The 20,181-nt window shown below is 39.8% G+C and overlaps 2 protein-coding genes across 3 annotated transcripts; one reads left to right on the forward strand and one right to left on the reverse strand.

Moving 5' to 3' along the window:
- The first annotated feature begins 5,570 nt into the window (after positions 1-5,570).
- Positions 5,571-10,992, forward strand: cdkn3 (cyclin-dependent kinase inhibitor 3). 2 transcript variants are annotated; one of them, XM_042337851.1, is made up of 8 exons: positions 5,571-5,635; positions 7,006-7,088; positions 7,546-7,601; positions 8,451-8,495; positions 8,988-9,210; positions 9,804-9,835; positions 10,023-10,126; positions 10,449-10,992. In XM_042337851.1, the coding sequence occupies exons 1-8, from the start codon at positions 5,624-5,626 to the stop codon at positions 10,536-10,538; spliced, it is 645 nt and encodes a 214-aa protein (XP_042193785.1). In that variant the 5' UTR covers positions 5,571-5,623; the 3' UTR covers positions 10,539-10,992.
- Positions 10,993-12,964: 1,972 nt separating this feature from the next.
- On the reverse strand, positions 12,965-19,946 carry cnih1 (cornichon family AMPA receptor auxiliary protein 1). Its single transcript, XM_007888146.2, has 5 exons — positions 19,837-19,946; positions 18,927-18,995; positions 15,256-15,368; positions 14,694-14,837; positions 12,965-14,028 (listed from the first exon to the last, which is right to left on the reverse strand). The coding sequence occupies exons 1-5, from the start codon at positions 19,915-19,917 to the stop codon at positions 14,001-14,003; spliced, it is 435 nt and encodes a 144-aa protein (XP_007886337.1). The 5' UTR covers positions 19,918-19,946; the 3' UTR covers positions 12,965-14,000.
- Between the last annotated feature and the right edge of the window lie 235 nt (positions 19,947-20,181).

Genomic DNA, 20,181 nt, shown 5'->3' on the forward strand with positions numbered 1-20,181 from the left:
GTGCATGGTGCACTGTTCAAGACCCAGGGCAGGTCAGGATTGAGACTGAATAGCTAACTTTCTCCCTGTGGTCCCTATGTGATTCAGTCAAGATTATATGAAGGGAAAAGGAGTAGATGAAACTAGCAGCTTGTGATATTACCATATGAATCATTTACTGATTTGAGAATGAACTTTCCCAGAGCTACAGGAGGCATCAAAGAATTCCACAAAAAAACTGTTTAGTGTCTTAGTTTATTCAACTTAAGTAAGCCCAACCATGTGTATGAAAAGAATCATGACTAGGGGCCTATTTTTTATGCTTAAACAGCCAAACATTTTTTGAGTCAATGAGTATCCTTCCCACAATACCCAATAATGATTAAACAAATGCAATGCCCACTGTGCAACCTCAAAAGCAATTAGCAACTGTAATAAAATTGGTCTGGAAAAAAAAGGATGTGATGCAGCTATAAAAAAAGAAAAAGCAGTTGAGGCGCTGCCGTGGGAATATCTTCTCTTGACTGCATGTACGATATAAATTTTATAATTCTATAATAAAATAAGCACTTAAAAAGGATTTTTCTGTGAAAATAAACATAAGCTTTCAATGCTTATTTAATTTTCAAAAGGATGTCCAACAAAACAAATGCAATTTTAATTGTAGGCTATTTTCAAATAACTATATTCTGGCATTGGTATGCTTATTTAGACAGTAGTGTTTTCTACAGATAATTCAATTTTCTGATAGTGTTGCACATATATATTGAAGTAAAATTCTAGATACTGGATTTTAAAATAAATCATCACAAGCAACGGTGGCTTAAATTCATATTATATTTTGGAATTACAGCCAACTGCAGACATTCATCCAGTTAGGTAGGAGATTCCTTTCAACAATACATCTCAGGAACAATACAAAGGATAGTCACTATTCCATGAGCAAACCAAATGCAGTCAAGGAGAGGTAAGAAGAGATCATTACTGTTGTAAATGTGTCCTTATAAGACATAGCCCTTAATAAACTTCACAATTCACATCTAATTATTTATCACTTATTGGTCCGAAGGAACTTATGCATCCTACAAAATCAGGAGTAAGGCAGATATAATATTAGACTGTAAACATTGTTTCATATTGAAAATATTAGTATGAAAATATGCATCTTTGGATTTCAATTTTGTTTGTTTTTATTTTGAATTGACCAATCTTTTGTTCACTGCATAAACCTAACTGCACAAGTCATAGGTAATTTGACAGCAAGTTATTTTGATATATTAGAAATATTTGATCAGCATAATGTCTAAATTACCAGGAGGTGGTAGAAGATTTGATAATTTCTGTTAAGGTGAAGGCAATTGCTCAGGTCTTCAATTGATACTGTAATATTTTGCCAAATTTCCTATGACTTTGGTTATGCTATTAATCAAACATATATATATGATATATTGTGTGCTACATTTTGCTAGTCATCTGGGAGCTGTACTATTTCTGTGTTGGTTAACAGCATGTACCTTGTTGGTACAATTCCTGAGCTGTCTGCAGCTGCAAATTGCTTGGTTTTGAGGCAGGTTTTAGTTTGGTATTATTTGTGTCTGTTATTTTGACACCCCTGTGGTAATTCTGGTAATTGCAGTTGGTTGTTTTATCACCTCTGTACTACATTCTTTGAGCTCCATACCAGGCTCTGTAAGTAACAATATGGGGTCATTGAGCTTCACAAAAACATTTGGTATGAGTTGTTGTGGGTCAGTACACTCCACAGAAATTCTCCCATGCCTAATTCAAAATCAGTCAGCTTTGTGGCAAATTCTGTAATGAGCAGCTGGAAATTGCTTCATGGAGAGTTCAGAGAAGTTGAAATGTTCCCAGTCCCAATCCTAGGTGTTTTTGCATGTTTTTTGAAGTGTGGTATTTATAGTGTTTCTGGTCTGTTTCTCAAACAAGCATTCATGAAAGTTAGGTATTGCACTTCACAGCTATGGTTCAGATAGAATGCTTACAAACTCATTGCTGCTAGATGGGTCACAGCACAAGACTTCTGTATGCTACAGCAAGTGGGTGGTAGATGCTTGCGCATTTTTACACATGAAGTGTGTGAGAACTAGGGGTCTACCACTGTGTAAAAAGAGGTAGTTTTATAATACAGCACATATCACAAAGTTGATTCACATACAAACTGCCTCCATATGTATATTAATTACAATGTTCTAACTTTATCCACATACCTATTATTCACATTCAATGCATGTTATCATTTCTACGATCACATTTGTGTATTTGCCTGCTCTAGAAAGTCTTGAACATGCATCCATTTAGTCCACAACAATATTACACAATTCACAAGATAGCACAGTTCCTGGGGAATTTGCAACTTAGATTGTTTATATATAGGACATACTATTTCTTGTAATGTTTTGCTGTACTTTGTTCCCATAGACTGAATGTTTTTTAAAAAAACCTATTTAGAGAATCTTGGAAAGCTTAGCACAGAAGGAAGAAGCTTGCTCAGCTCATTGTTTCTGTGTTGTAACAGCTTGTCATTGAAGATATCTAAGTTAACCTAATTTCTCTCCTCTTTCCCCATACCTTTCAAAATCTTTCTTCTTCAAGTTTTTAATTGCATTTCAAACAACGAGTTCTCTCAACAGTCAACTGCGTTTCGCCAAGGAATGTATCACTGCTTATGTCAAAAGTTAATGCCTAATAATTCCCTATCGTTTTACAAAAATGAAGGGAAAATCATTTACTGTATTGTATATCAATATGACAGTCAAAATATTCTTTCAGTGCTCCAAGACATTCCCCAGGTGAAGGGCCCTATATAAACCCAAGTTGTTGTTGTCATATAATATCCTCTGCAACATGTTTATTTAGTCACATCTAACGCTCACACAAAATCTAGCTACAAAACTGAAAAAATTGATAACATCTTGTTCTTTACATCGTACCTACTGTCGTCAATAAGAGAGTGCAGAAAATATATAGGACTTCTGATGCCGACACATCCGACAAGCCAAGGTTATGATAAAGATTGAGTGAGGCAGTTATGCCTTTACTACTCCCTTGACTTTTCCACCTGTCCTCACACATCCCACTAACCCTCATCAGATCTTTAAACTTTGTTGGTTTTCCTTTCACTCTCTTTCGGGCCTCAATTCCAGCACAAGCTTTTCCCACCTGTTGCCCTTTGTCCATGATCCCTGCCTAATTGTGTTCCCATTAGTACCTCTGCAGCCTGAAATGTCATCAGAAAGCGAAAGCAGTGCTGTAACACAAAGGAAGGAAAGGATTGAAGCCAGTGCCAAAATTGTGATTTTAGTGTAGTTTTCGATTAAATACAGACCCATAAAGGCCTAAAATGATTGTTACAAGTATACCTTTTCCCTTAAAATCTTTGGACTTGAAAAAAACACAACTGAGAATGATAACCTATGTGGGTAACCAGGGAGCGATGAACAGGTATTCAATTGCAACAAAACAAATTCCACACAATGCGGCCATTATACTAATCATTAGTAACTAATATGATCATAAAGGCTCCTGGAACAAAGTAGCGATAAATATTAAATTAACATCAGATGAGGATAAAATCAGAGCTCCCCCTCTCTTTATTTTGGGGATAAACAGCAATATTTACAACATTCTGAAGCTTGTAATTGCAAGTGTCTATGCTTGTCTTTGTAGTTAGTATGCAATGTTTTTCATCTCGTGCAATGTCTTAATTGTAAGCACTTCCTAAAAATCTAGGCTTCAATAGCTTTTATCATGCTTTGTCTTATTCCATAAATTGGTCAGAGAGTACTTTTATTCACAATAGGGAGTGCAGCTATCTAATCATATACCCTCACCATTACCCTACTGAAAATTGCCCATAGATTAATTTTTAAACTTTGCCATTCTAAAAGAAAAATGCTTCTTTCCATCTTTAATTGAAGTGAGCCTCCTGGTGGTCAATGGGGAAACCTGTAAACTCACAAAGACGTAGAGTAACAATAAATAACATCAGTGCAAATAGAGATAAAATGTAACATTATTGGGGAAAAAAATAGGTGTGAACTCTTCAATCACATTTTAATTATGCAGAAATGTAATGAAAAAGTTTCACACGGTATCCAATTATATGGCACCATGACAACTAAGAAAAAAAGGACAATTAAAATTGAAATTTTAATTGCAATCTTATCTGTAAATATATCTGACTTATTCCTTCAAATTGTTATTCATTTATGGCTAGATATCGCTTCTTCCTACTCATCTTTCAATGAATAAAGATCAATCATATTCATGAGGCCATAATTACACTGCATAATTATACAGTGGAGGTCATCACTCCGAGAACACATTCACCAGTGTTCAAGAAATAAGCAGTTGATACGGCTCTCACATGATGCATTGCTGAAACGTAGAACACAAGTTCAACAAAGCAGTTCTCTACATGGCAATTCTGAAACCAAGTAAGTCAATGCTGGTGCCCTCCGAACTGCCTTGAAACAGGAAATGTGCAAGAAATCAAAAAAGCACAAAATAAAACATCTTATTAGGGGAAGGGAAAAGGGAAATTCAAACTGAGGAAAGCAAATAGTCGTCTTATTTTTCAAAGCACTTCGCAGAATTTACTATAAAGTGAGTATTTTGTGGGCAAAGCACAACCAACCGTGGAGTGAGTGACCAATCTTATCTGGGGTAACGTTTGCCAAGACACTGCGAGAACTCCCTTCTCTTTTCGAACAGCGCCATGGGAACTTCAACGTCCACCTGGATAGGCAGGTGGGTCCTTGCTTTAATGTCTCGGCACCTCTGACACCAGTGTTTCCCCGGTTCTGCACCCTGTGCCAGTGTCAACAACAACAAGAAGATTCCATTTATAAAGCGCCTTTCACGTCAGGAGGACGTCCCAAGGCGCTGCACAGTTGGGTCATGACCCAAGCACGGGGGAAATGGTCAGGGTGAGGGGAGGGAAGGGAGGGAGCGAGGAGGGGGGAAATGGTCAGGGTGAGGGGAGGGAGGGAGCGAGGAGGGGGGAAATGGTCAGGGTGAGGGGAGGGAAGGGAGGGAGCGAGGAGGGGGAGGAGAGTCGAGAGGGGAGCTGAAGGCTCGGTCAAAGAGAAAGTGTCAAACCCAATACCTTCCCCCAGGGGTCAGCACTCCCCCCCCCCCACCCCCAGCGCTGCACTGCAGTCAGCCTGGACCATGTGCATTTCAACCGAGAGGGATTGTGGGGCGGTCGGGCCTTCCGCCACTGTGCCCCCCACCCTCTGGAACTCCCTCCACCTCGCCCCCTCCCTCGTCTCCTTCAAGACCCTCCTCAACAATCTCCTCTTCAGTCGTGCTTGCGATCTCCCTGCTTCCCCCCCACCCTCCCTCACCCCCCCTCACCCCCACTCCCCCCCCCTCACTCCCCCCCCCCCCCCCCACTCCCCACCCCCAGGTCGGGTCAGTCCCTCGGTGTGTCCAGCGTTGGGCGCCGCGACGGCTTCACACATGTCATTGTGTTGTTGTTGTTGTTGTCGTCGTCGTCGTCGCATCCAGAAAACAGCCAATCACCGCCCGGGGAAATGAACCAATCACAGGCGGCGCGATCCCTGCCCTGTGATTGGCTGACGGCGACAAACGGAATTTATTTTGAATCCAAGTCGGCGCCATGGTCAACCTGGTGAGTGTGTGAGAGCGGGGCCTGGGGGGGCCTGGGGGGGAGAGCGGGGCTGGGGGGGCCTGGGGGGGAGAGCGGGGCCTGGGGGGGCCTGGGGGGGAGAGCGGGGCCTGGGGGGGGGAGGGGGCCTGGGGGGGGGGAGGCGGGGCCTGGGGGGGGAGGAGCGGGGCCTGGGGGGGGGGAGCGGGGCCGGGGGGGGGGAGAGCGGGGCCTGGGGGGGGAGAGCGGGGCCTGGGGGGGGGGGAGAGCGGGGCCTGGGGGGGGGGAGAGCGGGGCCTGGGGGGGGGGGAGAGCGGGGCCTGGGGGGGGGAGAGCGGGGCCTGGGGGGGGGGAGAGCGGGGCCTGGGGGGGGGAGAGCGGGGCCTGGGGGGGGGGAGAGCGGGGCCTGGGGGGGGAGAGCGGGGCCTGGGGGGGGGGCAGAGCGGGGCCTGGGGGGGGGGGGAGAGCGGGGCCTGGGGGGGGAGCGGGGCCTGGGGGAGGGGGCCTGGGGGGGGGGGCAGAGCGGGGCCTGGGGGGGAGAGAGGGGCCTGGGGGGCCTGGGGGGGAGGAGAGCGGGGCCTGGGGGGGAGAGGCGGGGCCTGGGGGGGAGCGGGGCCTGGGGGGGGCAGAGCGGGGCCTGGGGGGGAGAGCGGGGCCTGGGGGGGCAGAGCGGGGCCTGGGGGGAGAGAGAGCGGGGCCTGGGGGGGGAGAGAGCGGGGCCTGGGGGGAGAGAGAGCGGGGCCTGGGGGGGGGGGAGAGAGAGCGGGGCCTGGGGGGGGAGAGAGAGCGGGGCCTGGGGGGGGGGGAGAGCGGGGCCTGGGGGGGGGGAGAGAGAGCGGGGCCTGGGGGAGGGAGAGCGGGGCCTGGGGGGGGGAGAGCGGGGCCTGGGGGGGGAGAGCGGGGCCTGGGGGGGGAGAGCGGGGCCTGGGGGCGCGGGGGGGGGGGGGGCGCGGGGTGTGTATGTGTGACTGACTGCTGCTCGGGGACGCAGTCTGGTTGTGTTTCCTTTGTCGTCAAAGGACATTTAAGAGACATCTCGGCGATGGCAAACCCCTGGAGCCGATGAGCAGAGGCTGTTTTGGGGTTTTGCATATGGTGTTCCCTCTTTGAGATTCGGGTGTAGACTTGGGACGTCCTCCCGACGTGAAAGGCGCTATACAAATGTAATCTTGTTGTTGTTGTAGTCTTCTGATGGGCTGTGGTTCAGCTCTTTCCTTCCCCACACATCTCTCCAACCCTGACAGACCTCACCTTGTGATGGAGCCAAGGGTTTGGTTTGTGTTGCTAACCTGTCATCATTTCTTCCCCATCAATGTACCCCTTATTTCTTCCACATTACTCATTAATCTCTTCGGGGTTTGTGTACTTTTTGTTTAAAAAAAACCCCACGAAAGCCTCGTACAATGAGAACGAGTGAATTTGATTCTTCAGATGAGGAAACAGAAGAAGAGTACCAATTGCCAGTGCAAGTAACCTGGTAAGTGTGAGTTGCGAATCATTTACTGCAGATTTATTGTTGTGCTCAGTTTGCTGAATGTAACGTATTAAAATAAACCACTTGTCGTGTTGCCCAGGTTATTACTTCGAACATTTGCCCTTTTCATGTTATGGGTCAGTAGTGCAGATTTGGCGTGTGGCAGAATGGATTCATGCTTTGCTTCAACAAAGAGGGATGTAGCTGCACAATATTGGTGACTAATCAATGTCAACCTCTAACGCTCGGCGGGACCTAAAATTCACAGGACACTGAGATCCTGTCTGCTGCTTGTGCCAAAATCTGAATCTGGAGGGATATGATATTGGGACATAGAATCTTGTTATAGCTCCAATTATATTCTGAATGTACTTATCAATTGGTCAATTTCGAATTGGCCAGATTTGCTTGGACACAATTCATTGTGATGTGATTTTTTAAAAATATTTAATTTAAAAAGGTTGCCTTTATCAATGGTGAACAGCACCCAATTCCTTGGAATCTGTGCATTGCCAGGTGAGCCATTTTTGCTTCAATTTTCCATTGATTTAAGGAAATCTAATTTAAATTAATTCGCAGGGTTGATTTTGTTTTTCAATTTAATAATAATCCTTGCATTTGATATAGTGACTTATCACGTCACCACAATGTTTCAAAGTGCTTCATAGGATATACTGTAAAATGGTTTGACTATATTTTTGTGGGCAAAATGCAGTAGCCAGTTTGCACACAGATATGCTCCACAAACACAATTTCACTAATCAAATATTGTTTACAACCAAATGAAAATTGCCGTTTTTGATTAATCTTTTAAGAGATCATTTCAACCTTTAGAGTTTTGAATCAATCATGATTGAAAGAGCCCTTTCTCCCCCCCATCCCCACTAATTTTTAGCCAGGTCATCTACTGGAATGTTTGTTGAAGGAAGTCAGTATAACCTGCAGGCCTCCACAGAGGTGCTCTACAAACATGCATGTACAATAGTATTTCAAAATAAAGCTTCACAAACAAAGCTGAATGAAAGTGACATTCTGTTGGAGAAGCAATGCCCTTTTAATTGTCTGAAGTACCCAAGGGTTAAACTGGTGCCCACCAGATTTTAGATAAAACCCATGTTTATAAAACTGAAAACTGGATTAGTAATGATCAAATTAGAACACTGGGCTGACCATTTTCATTCATTTGGGATGGGGCTTAGCTAAGCTGTGGTTTTTTTTGCTTGTGTAAAATTCATACATTTGTACATCATCCTATTAATTTTAAAGGTGCCAATCACTGAAATACTATATAAAATGTGTTTGTACTTTAAAGTTTTAGGCTCACAACAAAAGTTAAAACCTCCTCTTTTATGAAATAAAACACAGGTTGTAAATTTAAGGATGTAAGAAGAAATCTTCAAAAAGACATAGGTAATGTAAAGTGTATTACATACTTCTGTGGGATTTTTTTATATCCTAAATATTTCTTCTATTCTTGGTTTATTTTTGTCCTTTCTTTCCCTTTCCCCTCTTGCTTTCTTCACATCTGGCATCATCCTTTACGTAGAAAGCATGTGACTGATCTGCTTGCAGGGTTATGTAACCAGATGCCAGATTGAGCAGTTTTTACTTTTGTCTCCTTGTGTTGGGAGGACTGAAATCCAAACTTCTCATTTGCTTGAGAATAGCACATTATTGTTGTTATTGTAGCAGGTTCAACCCTGTGCCTATTAGCTGCATAGAACACCACATTGGAATTCTGACAAATTACTTAATCTTTGCCTGTTTAAAGAGATATTTAAGGTCAGATAACATCTGCAATAGGTACTGTATATTCCTTGCGGTTCTTGGATGTGTTGTGTGTGTGTGTAGAGTTAGTAGACCATATAATTAATTGAGATATTTCTTTTTACATTTTAACAGAAGCACTCTGGAGACACAGCATACAGGATGTATTTGTGTTCTGTACCAAAGGAGAGATGGGAAAATACAGGGTTCCAGGCTTATTGGAATCCTATCAGCAACAGGGATTCACAGTGCATCACTATCCTTTTCCTGATGGAAATGTTCCTGATATTTCCAGCTGCTCCAAAATTTTGGAGGAGTTGAGAATTTGCTTGGAAAATGACAAAAAGACCCTTATCCAGTAAGCGGTTTAGTTACGTCAGAGATTTGTGCAAAACTTTGTATTTTTTTATGGCAAATGGAATGCAAGTGACAAGTACAATAGGTATCATATCTGCAATATGGTTACGTATTCTTAACACTAGACAGCATATCTGATCCAGATGCCAGATTCTTAATTTTCCCAATGAACCAAATAATTTACTGACTTCTCATTGAGGGTAAGATTTATAGGCAGTACCCAGCTACACAATTCCCAGTACAGTAAATCCCTGGCTTACCAGACTGGGTATCCATCCGGAATTCATACCTAGCTTGACTGGGCTCGAAAAGGAAACATCTTTATAAAATTTCCATGGACCTGCATGTAGACTCCCCTCCTTGCTGTGCTTGCTGGCCTTTAGTGGCCAGGGATACAATATGGAATTTGACTCAGTGTGAATCCTCTGAACAGAGGGTAGCTTATAAGTAGATAGCTTATTCGCAATGTTCTGTTCACGGCACCGAAAAAGCTGGTAAATGCCAGTTTGGGTGTTGTGATTATGCTTATCCCAAATTCCATGACTTAAATCTAAACCACATTATTGTAAAACAAATTTTGTAATTATTTTGCAGGTGTTATGGAGGCCTTGGGCGTTCTTGTCTAAGTAAGTGTAGAATTTTTACTATTCTATTTGTTTACTTTAGAGAACTTCTTCGTCGCCCACTGTCCCCTCCCCACAGCCAGAAAAATTGCAAGTGTGTTTTCAACTCTTGTTGAAGCTGAAGCTGCATCTGAAAAGGCTGTATTATCTACAACAGTATTTTTGTTTTCTTTAAACTTTTCCCTAATAGTTGCAGCCTGTCTTCTACTTCAGCTATCTGATGCTATGTTTCCTGAGCAAGCAATTGATCTCCTTCGAGAATTGAGAGGAGCTGGCGCCATACAAACTGTGAAGGTAAATATCACAATATTACCAATAAATAAACTACTTTTTCATGGTTTCCAAAAATGAAACTTTAAAACATTTAAAAATTATAATGTTAGTTTGGTGAAGGCATGACATTTTATTTGTAGCTTTATCTTGAGGAGATGGGGGAAAGGTCCCGTTGCTCTTGTTAATATTTTACCAGCCAACATGTACTTGTCTTTATTCTTTCTCCCAAAATGTATTACCTCACATTTGTCCACATTAAACCTATCTGGTCAGGAAATACTGTAAGAAAACATGTACACTTAGATGTAATTTTTCTACATTTTGTTTTCTGTTTCTTTGGCAGCAATACAATTACTTGCATGATTTTCGGGAAAATATGGCAAACTATCTGGCAACAAAAGAAGACTCTGCAACCCGATCAGTGTCGAGATAAAATGTTTTATAAAATCCAGTCTATAAATTTGGGTTTAATTGTTGTAAATTGATTAATTGTAAATATTGCAAATGTCTAAATTCTCTGGAATTACCAGCTTTGTGTACATACATTTGGCACTATTCAGGGTTTCTCAAAATATTGTTTCTAAGTGGAATGCTATCAAAAAATCAAAATAAATAAAACACCAAGTTCTGCAGTTTGTAAACCAATGCTCTGGGTAGCTCTTAATACAAAAGTTTTATTTATCAAAACCACCTTTAGAGAAAATCAAACCAGAAATCTATTTGTTACTTGTATAACTCTGAAGTACTGAAAAAGGGATTGGTTAAGATTTGTTATCAAATTTTAAATGTAATTGTGAATCAAGACTGATGCTTTAATCTTACCCTACCTTGTGATTTCTCTGAAACTTTATGTATATTTGGCAAAAAATAAAGTAAAATTACACAAATTGCCGAAGAATCTTATTTACGTTTACCTGTGGCTCAGGTTCGAGCTCTCGCCTCGCAAGCAAGAGACCTTGGTTTGATTTCTGGGCAGGGCAAAATGTTGGGCAAATTTCCTTACTCTACACGCCTCTGTTTACCTTCCAGTGAGTAGGAACCCGGTTGTTAGTCAATTGGTGTATCGCTTTTTCAGAGTAATAAATTATTCAAAAAAAAAAAAAAATTGGTCACTCACTCAATCCACGGCTGTTTGTGCTTCAGAGCTGGAACCCTATTCTGATAAAACTAGTCATTCACTTCATGACTGTTGTGGGACATTGTTGTGTGCTGTCTGACTAACTGGCATATAATATATATACACACACTTCATGAAGTGCTTTGAGACATTTGACTTCATAGGCATGATATCAAATGCAAGGAATATTTTACTGTTTAATACTATCAATAGAAACAGCATCTGTCACATGTTTGAGTGTATCCAGGTCTAGACAGATTATAACACAAATAGAGGTACTAATTTGTACTTAGAGGTACTAATTTGTGTGTAAAAAATCAATTAATTTTTAATGTCCACATTTAATCATAAGTTTTGATACAAGGAATCTGAGCATCAGAAATGCATAATGCCCATAGCTTTTTATCATATCTGGCTTTATTGCTGCTACACCAATAACCGATATTAATGCCTTATGGAGCTCAGCTAATCAATATGCATCAGTAGGATGAATGACTGCATTACAATGTGCAAGATAAGCTTATAAAAATGGGTTTATATTTTTCCCTGCTCTCCACCCAGAAGCGCAATGTCCATTTGCTTCTTCAGCTGATACCAGCTAACTCAGAATTGATCTATCATAAGAATGGATTGATTACCATGTCACCTTGAGAAGAAAACACTCTGGAAAGTAATCCCTTAGACATTATTCAAGACTTACTGACAAATTACCAAGATGTAATGACAGCTTTTGAAAATGAAAATGGTCATTCCATTTGTTTTAATTAAGTGGGCACATATTGAATAGGTAACTGAACTTGTGTTATCCATTTATTATACTAACACCACAAGTGCAGCATTGATAAAACAATGTTAAAGCTGTGTTCTCAGAAATATGACACAAGTTCCCATCTTACAATTCTTCACATTTCGGTGTTCCTGATTATAACAACGTTGTTAGGATTAAACACTCAGCTAAGGGAAAACAGTTTCCACAGGTAAGTAAGAAACCCATCAGCCAGTTTTGCATAATCACTTCACTTGCCTATCACCTCAGTCAGTGTGTAATCTAGGGAGAACATATTAAGAGCAAGTGGGTTGAAAGGTACAACAAAAAAGGAAATAAGTGAAGTTTTTGAAGATTGATCTATACGTAGCATTATACCTTATAATTTCAGTGCATCGGGATAATATATACTGGGTTATTTTATGTGTTTGTTGCATCATAAGACATTGTTACAAAGAGAAACATTTGAAACATTTTTAAGACTTGCAAATTAAGGTTATGCAACATCTAATGATGATATAAAGGCAACTTTCGTTGCTTTCAATCAATCTGGTTGTGCGATTATTGATCCTGAATGCAGGGAATATTTCAATAGAATAGCTTATGTGTCTAGTTGTCTTCTGGCAGCATAGTTTCTGGGCAAACATTTGCTGTGCAGACTGTATCGCGTGAAGGGAACACAGCTGTTCACAGTTGAATCATGTCCATCCATAGGCAGTCAATTGTCCAATACAATTTATTACATCTGTGCCTTTGCATCAAAATGCTATTATGTACACTAAATGAAATAAAGGCTAAGTGTGAGATGTGTCAGTAAGATGATCACTGCTGTGTAGTCTAAAATACGATGGTTAAGACATGAATTCAGGAATAAGTCACTTGCATTTTACCAAACAAGATATTCATTATTGATTTTGCCTGTAATTTTGTAAAACAGAAATATCTACACTGGAATATTTTACATAAAAATCAGTCAATTAGCACACATTTTACAGTACTATTGTTTCCTTTATTTTATAACTGAGCAAGTTTATTTGCAGGATTTTGTACAGAAAAAAAATAGCTGTAGTGCACCACAACCACATACAGGCGAACCTCAATATTACAAAGTTGAGATTGACAAGCTAGCTTTAACAGGGGGTTTGTGTTATTCAGGGTTGAACTCCCAGCTTGAAATGAAAGCTCAGCCATAACTACAAAAAGTATAACTTGACATTTAAAACAACCCAATTTGTTAAGGCTTTTCTGTATTTCAGCCTTTACAATATAAATATATAGGTCAAATCACAAGTATCGCTTTGGCACTTTCAAACTATGAACTAAAACAGTCTTCACGGCAAATTTGAAAGTTTCAAAAAAAAAGGTTCGCTTGAAAGACATGTCACTTTGTAGAAAATGCAAATTGAATTTCTTTTACACAAATTATTCCTTGTCTACGCAAAGTACGACTTTCATCGGTTACATTTGCCAAATCTCCTGCGTGTACAACATAAAGATGTTTAAAATAAATTCTCTTTCCTCAAAAACTATAAATTTACTAAAAACTTAATGTAAACAGGAATCCAATGAGGTTTCGGGTGTGCAATCTGCATTCATCCTCTGGACTATAATTGGTTGCTTGTTTCAGCTAGATATTTAAACACATTTAGGCCTAGTTACATAATTTTACACATATACCTGTATATTATTTGCAGTTAGCATCAAATCAAGTACAAACTCAATTTTATGTTTAAAACTACACTGTCATTGCCGATATTTATAAAGCACAAACATCTCAATTTTTCTGCGTTGTTTGTCCAGGCAATTTACCAAAATAATTTACAAGGCAGGATATACATCTTGAAGGCAAAATGTCCATGAAAAGAAGTGAGGAAATAATTTAATTTGTATGTATGTGGGTCATATCTGGTTTTCTACAAATCCTGCAGTTGAATCTAAACTCTTGAAAAACAACCATCATCTATTTTCCTTCAATGGAGTCATCAATTTCATTGGAGTCTGTAATCATCTTTTTAGGAGCTCACCAGGACATAGATCATGCTGCAACACAAAAAAAAGGAAAGTTAGCATTCAGATCCCTGAAATTAAATAGAAACAAAGACCCCTGCTATCACCTATGGATTTCAATAAGTACATATTAACAGATGCTATCAATACCTCAGAGGGTTGACACAGCTGATTCAAACAAAAAGGAAACGGAGAAGAGGGGGAAATATGTCACTTTTGAATACAACAAAATTACATTTATATAGCGACTTTCATGTCGGGAGGACATCCCAAGGCGCTGGACAGTCAGTTTTCCGGACACAAGCTGGGGGTCAGGATTGGGGAGGGCGGCGGGTGATCGAAAGCACGGTTGAAGAGGAGGGTCTTGAGATGGATCATGAAGGAGAATAAAGTACTATAATTGAGCTCAAACATAAACGGGGAACCTCGTGAAAAATATTGATCTAAATATCAAAGTGCTTCAGTGCATAATTAAACAAAGTAATGGCTTGTCATGACATGCATCATCTTGCTTAACAATTAACTAGAAGCTTGACGCCCAAGTTTAGGTGTAGTCCCACATAGAACATTATTATACCTGAACAGGACTCAAGTATCTAGTCTCAAATTATTATTATTCATTTTATACTAAGGTAGAATTGTAATGGAACTTATACATAGGACAAAGTGAAACATAATTCATTTTGCTGTTAACTTACCCATATAGGTAGTAGAAAAATGACAGTAGGTAGAATGCTAGCTTACACCATCCTTCCTTCTGACAGTACGCTAATATATCAGCATTCATAATAGTGGTGGGATCATATAGACCTGGGACACTCATTATTGGCCTAGTCATGTACCTGAGAATAAAAAAAAAGTATGTCTTGCATTAAACCACAACAGTGAAACTTATTCCATATTTGGTTAACCTTTCATAGATGCCGTAGTTTGACTGCTTTTCTCGTTAAATACAACAATCCCAGCAATTAATAAATTCTAAAACATCCTTCAGAAAATGGGTGTAATAGTCTATGATTGTACATAGTCTTTGGACGAAATTGGTTTGATAGTCAAACAGGTTTTTCTTGTTCTATGTTTATGTACATTCTTATGTTTGAGCAAAAATATAACTCCAGAGGCAGAAAACTCCAAAAATGAAGATAAACAGCAAGAGAACTGATACACATTTGTTTTTAAAACATTCAACCGAATCATTAAATTACCTACAAGGTAAGAGTAATCCATTAAGACAGAAAATTACAAACAGTAGATAATTACCTCCAGATATGATAGCTCAACAGTGGCATGTTGAGACCCAGTGTTAGCCATTCTGTTGCACAGAGGAACATGACACAGAAGAAGGCATGGATGAGATACTCGGGAAGAACAAGCTGCAAGAACCAAATCAGAATTAGTTTGTCCTCATGTGCCTGATTTCAATGGACCAAGCCGAGCTAGCAGACCAACATTTAAGCAATATTCTATACATCTGTAACAGATTTATTTCTGATAAAGGGGAAATATTTAAAAAATTCTATATCTTGAATCTGCGACAAAACATTTCAAAACCCTGTTCTTCTAGATTCTCAATGGCTCCATTGGTAATGCCACAGATCAATGCAAAACTCAGCCATGCAAACCAGGAAGATCACTGATTTAAACCTTGGTTTTAGCAGATATCATCAGCAATGTCTGGAAAAAGCATACTACAACAGGCCTCAAAACCTGGCCTAGAGAGGGAAAATCAACACTCTGAATTATGAGTTAGTATTTTTTTTAAAAAAGGGGAGGTATTGCTTTTACCTCTACAAATTAAAAATCTCCAGTTACTAACTGAAACGATTCCAAGTTAATGACTCTGGACATGCTCAACCAAATGTATACAGATGCACAACAAAACCTTATGTAAGTTGATGGGCTGTATGTTATTCTGTCCATAACCATTCTGTCACTTCTACAGACATGGCAGTAGACTATTTTTCATACTTCACTACAACATAGCCTATGAGACAAACATGACCAGGAACCCAAAATAATGATCATGTTATAATGGGGTTGTTGCCCTGAACCTATTGCACTTATTTCACAAAAAACCCTTCATGTCAAAAACATATCTACTTTCATCTTTAACTGCTAGTATTATTCCACTTGTATTCGTTTCCTAAGGAAATTGCTCAACAAAATCGCCACTGTCTTTGTAAAGTAGCTAAATCTAAGCTAGCTATTCTTTGGAGATTGAGACCATAACCTATTATTGACATAAGAGCCCAGCTGATCTGCACAACTTTCATACTGGTGTGCACAAATATGGGGATCAAAATCAAATGATGCACCTGTTGTGCATGAAAGAGTAAAGCTAAAACCTTTGAAAATAAGCTACAAGAGACATTTATTTACATGTACGAACAAAATACAAAATACTGCAACTTATCCCAGCGACTCCTGTTTTTGTTATTTATTTACATGTTCTGTCCAAGTGGTACTTCTGATTAGAGGCAGGCATTGCAGAAAAATATGAGCATCACAAGTGGAATTAAAATGTAATTAAAATTATGCGGTAATGATTAAACACTCCTAGAAATACTGGTTCAGAGCAAAGCAAAATATGTAGCACGTAAAACATGCAGGAATATGAAAACTGGTGATCCTGTTGACAATTTCTAAAAAAGTTAAAAAAGTTACCTACCTTCTTCAGGTAGATATAATTGGGTTATGCTCCATGTAGCTGAACCTTAATAATAATAATCTTTGCATTTGATATAGCGCTTTTCACTTCTTCTAGACGTCTCAAAGCGCTTCACAGAATATATTGTAAAGTGAATTGACTGTATATTTGTGGGATGTCATTGAATTGACCTGGTTGTGTCTATGATGCAACATATCAATTGTTAAACTTTTGAGCCTCAATTAGCTGAAACATTTAACACGTGACACGTCAGTTTTTACCTCTGTGGGGATATTTTCCATTGCAAGGATTCTATCTCTTTAATGGTCAGTGTAAATGTTTTGTTTTGGAAAAGGTACAGAATTAAACATGATGGTGAGAAATAGTTAAAATAAGCTGTTAATAAGCAAGCAAACAAGAAAGAGAAAAAATGAGAAGGAAGCAACCACATAAACAGAAACATTTAAATGTGATGTATCCCTGCTGCCAAATTACCCAACACTCAATATGTGCTCTGACATATGAAGAATAGACACTTAAATTTACCGGCACTACGGAACCTCGAAATATCAGAGGCAAGAAAAGAAAATTAAGGGGAAAGAAACATCAACATACACTCGAGTTCATATTTAGCTACCTATTTTTAAAGCATTTAGGCTTATGGAGGATACAGATTTTTAGTTGAAAAGTGCTTTAATTTTCCCCAAACTTTAACAAGAGCACAACGTAAATAATGGCCAGTTTTCTAGAAGCAGTCATCTAGTATTCTGAAACTTTCTCAATGATTAAGAGGCTCCCTGTCTCAGCAGGGAGCTCAAATAATTTGTAACACCAGCATTTCAATTAATGTGTAGTTACACAATATACTTTCATATCGATGGCCCTTCCAGCTCCTGGAAGCTAACACCCAAAAGTACATATTTGTTTTGGATTTTCAATACTGATGCTAAAATGTTTTAAAAAACAAACCTTAACTATTACCACAAATATGGTCCAGACAACAGAGCTTCAGAACTCCTGGATATTCGAACCTGGGTTGAGTGTTATATTAAAAACCTATTAATAACTTCAACAAGCCTATCTCCTTTTGATAAATTTGCCCCATTTTCCTGCTTTCTCACCTTATCCCTTCTCTCTTCATAAACACATCTAAATTGCTCTTGGACCCATTTATATTACCCACTTCAATAACCTTCCTTGGTAACATGTCTATTAAAAGTTCATCGTGACTTCTTATCCTCATGTATACTGGATTACAGCTCCATCATTTACTAAATCTCGAGTAGTCAAATCTTGAGCACAAAAGATTATCCCTGAGCTCTGAACAACAAGCCTCGGTTTCTGTCAAATCCATCCTATTTATATTGTGAGGTGAATTGACTGCAACAAGCCAACTAAAACTATTTAAATAAATTTCTAACAATTGTGTATGGGTTCCAAGAAGGCATTTGAGATACCCTCCCAACGTGAAAAGAGCTGTATAAGTATTGTGTTGTTGTATAGTTCCTCTAAACATAATATTGTTTCATTGTCCAGGCTCAAGACAAGAAGTACTTATTTTCAATAAAAAATGCTGTACTGTATGCACAATGGGTTATGTTTGATCATGCTAATTTGGGTCATTTATAACAGTCCTTCAGTTATACTTAATCCTCGCCTTTCACTTCGTCTATCTGGAATTATCTGTAACTGATTTGCTTTCCATAAATTAAAATCTCCAATTGCAATAGTATAAGTTATTTGCTATATATAATTTAAAATTGTACTTACAGTACCACATTATTCGGTCACAGTGTCAACCTGAGAAAGTATTTATACAATTTATATTTTTACTATAGGAATTGAATCCGATTAGGATAATAGTTTTGTGCAATTAAGCAAGTTATGAATCTACACCTGTAGATTATTGCTTGTGGCCTGAAAGACGTTCACACATGACCCCAACAAAAATGTTTGTTTTCAAAAAAAGTGAAAGGCATTTCAACTAGAAATTAGTACAAACCTTTAAAGCCATTTTGACTCTTTTAATCTTTTTGACCTTTTCAACTGTCTTTGTGCCGAAAAAATGACAAAAGCAGATCGAAAGAATGTTAGTAGGACAGCTGACAAGATCATTGTAGATTAACAACAGTCAGAATATAAAGGTGCAGCAAGCGTGAATCAGCAGGTTCAGAAAGGAAATCAGTTCCTTGATAAGAGAAAATTAAACAGGTAGACAAGGAGACATAACACAGATAAACTGTATAAATACTGTTTTCAAAACCAGAAGACCACATCAACTTACAGGATTGAGTGTATTACATTGGTCTATAGGATTCTTGTAGTCGGTCTTCAGTTCATCAAATGCTATGATCTGGAATGGGAAAAATATGGATACCGTGTCACGGAGGCTATGCTTAAAATGAATTGAGCTAACTTCACAACTTTGTGTTGAAACTAGAAGATCCGATAGAAAATTAACGTGATGATTTAATTTTTTTAAGAAAATATTTTTAAAAACCCTCTGAACTATCACAATTCAGGAAAAAAAACAATGCATCCCAGTCAGAGCCGACCGCATAAGAAACAGTTCCATTCAATAGAGTTCACGTTTAACCGGACTACCTCCAAACAAACAGGATGTTGAGATCAACTTCCATCCTCCTGACTGTAGTAAGAATTGATCGTTTATATGATAAATTGATTGACTGTGTGTGGTTTAGGAACAATAACCCGAACGCTTGAGATTTAAAATTACTTGCGAGGATGAGGCAGTTTTAAAGGCAAGATATAGATTATATATAACCACAATCCTTCCATTTGATACAGCGTCTTGTCACGTCTTCGAGACGCCTTAAAGCGCTTGACAGAATACACAGCAAAGCCCAGTGACTGTGTGTGTTTTGTGGGCGAAACTGCACTGCTGCAGAGAACTCATCATCAATGCATATATCGTATTGTATATTATATATATATATATATATATATATATATATATATATAAACTGCTAGTAAAGGCGATGGGACTTTTGCAGTTGGGCCTGTCAGCCCCAGGCCGGAGAAAGCAAAACCGAGCAGCAACTGAAACGGCCGCCAGGAGCGGCGTCACCTCCCGAGACCGGATTCGCGGGTTGTCCCTTCCAGCGGCGCGGGAGAGGGAGGACGAAGGCGCAAATGACAAAACTGCGAAAAAAAAGGAAGGCCCCGATACTCACGTGCCAAATGGCAAAGAATATCAGGGCGGCGGTGAGCAGCAGCGCGAGCATATAACAAAAGGCAGCGAACGTAAACGCCATCTTGGATCGGGGCGGCACTGGGGAGGGAGGGAGAGGGGGGGGGGGGGGAGCGGCGGCGCGCGCATCCCACCCGGGTCGTGGCGTGCGTGGCGTGCGTGGCCTACGTCATCGCGCAGCTATAGCAACCGTTGTTAAGGGACGGTCTCGGGACTGGCAGTCCCTCTTCTCTTCTCTCTCTCTCTCTCCTCCCCCCTCACCGGCGCCAAACACGAATCCTGCAGTCACTTCGAGGTATTTTTTTTCTTTAGCTTTAGCAATTGCTTG

Source organism: Callorhinchus milii, unplaced genomic scaffold (assembly GCF_018977255.1).
Source record: "Callorhinchus milii isolate IMCB2004 unplaced genomic scaffold, IMCB_Cmil_1.0 Scaffold9, whole genome shotgun sequence".
NCBI lineage: Eukaryota > Metazoa > Chordata > Chondrichthyes > Chimaeriformes > Callorhinchidae > Callorhinchus > Callorhinchus milii.

What these genes read in the sequence shown, in the direction of transcription:
- cnih1 (XM_007888146.2), bottom strand. Translation starts at nt 19,917, where the DNA reads ATGGCGTTTACGTTCGCTGCCTTTTGTTATATGCTCGCGCTGCTGCTC. An exon ending in AATGTAATACACTCAATCCT is followed by an intron (nt 15,369 to 18,926) that starts GTAAGTTGATGT and finishes TGGTTCTTGCAG; the next exon opens with CTTGTTCTTCCCGAGTATCT. An exon ending in TTTTTCTACTACCTATATGG is followed by an intron (nt 14,029 to 14,693) that starts GTAAGTTAACAG and finishes TTTGTGTTGCAG; the next exon opens with CATGATCTATGTCCTGGTGA.
- cdkn3 (XM_042337851.1), top strand. An exon ending in TTGCCAGTGCAAGTAACCTG is followed by an intron (nt 7,089 to 7,545) that starts GTAAGTGTGAGT and finishes TAATTTAAAAAG; the next exon opens with GTTGCCTTTATCAATGGTGA. An exon ending in GCGCCATACAAACTGTGAAG is followed by an intron (nt 10,127 to 10,448) that starts GTAAATATCACA and finishes TTTCTTTGGCAG; the next exon opens with CAATACAATTACTTGCATGA.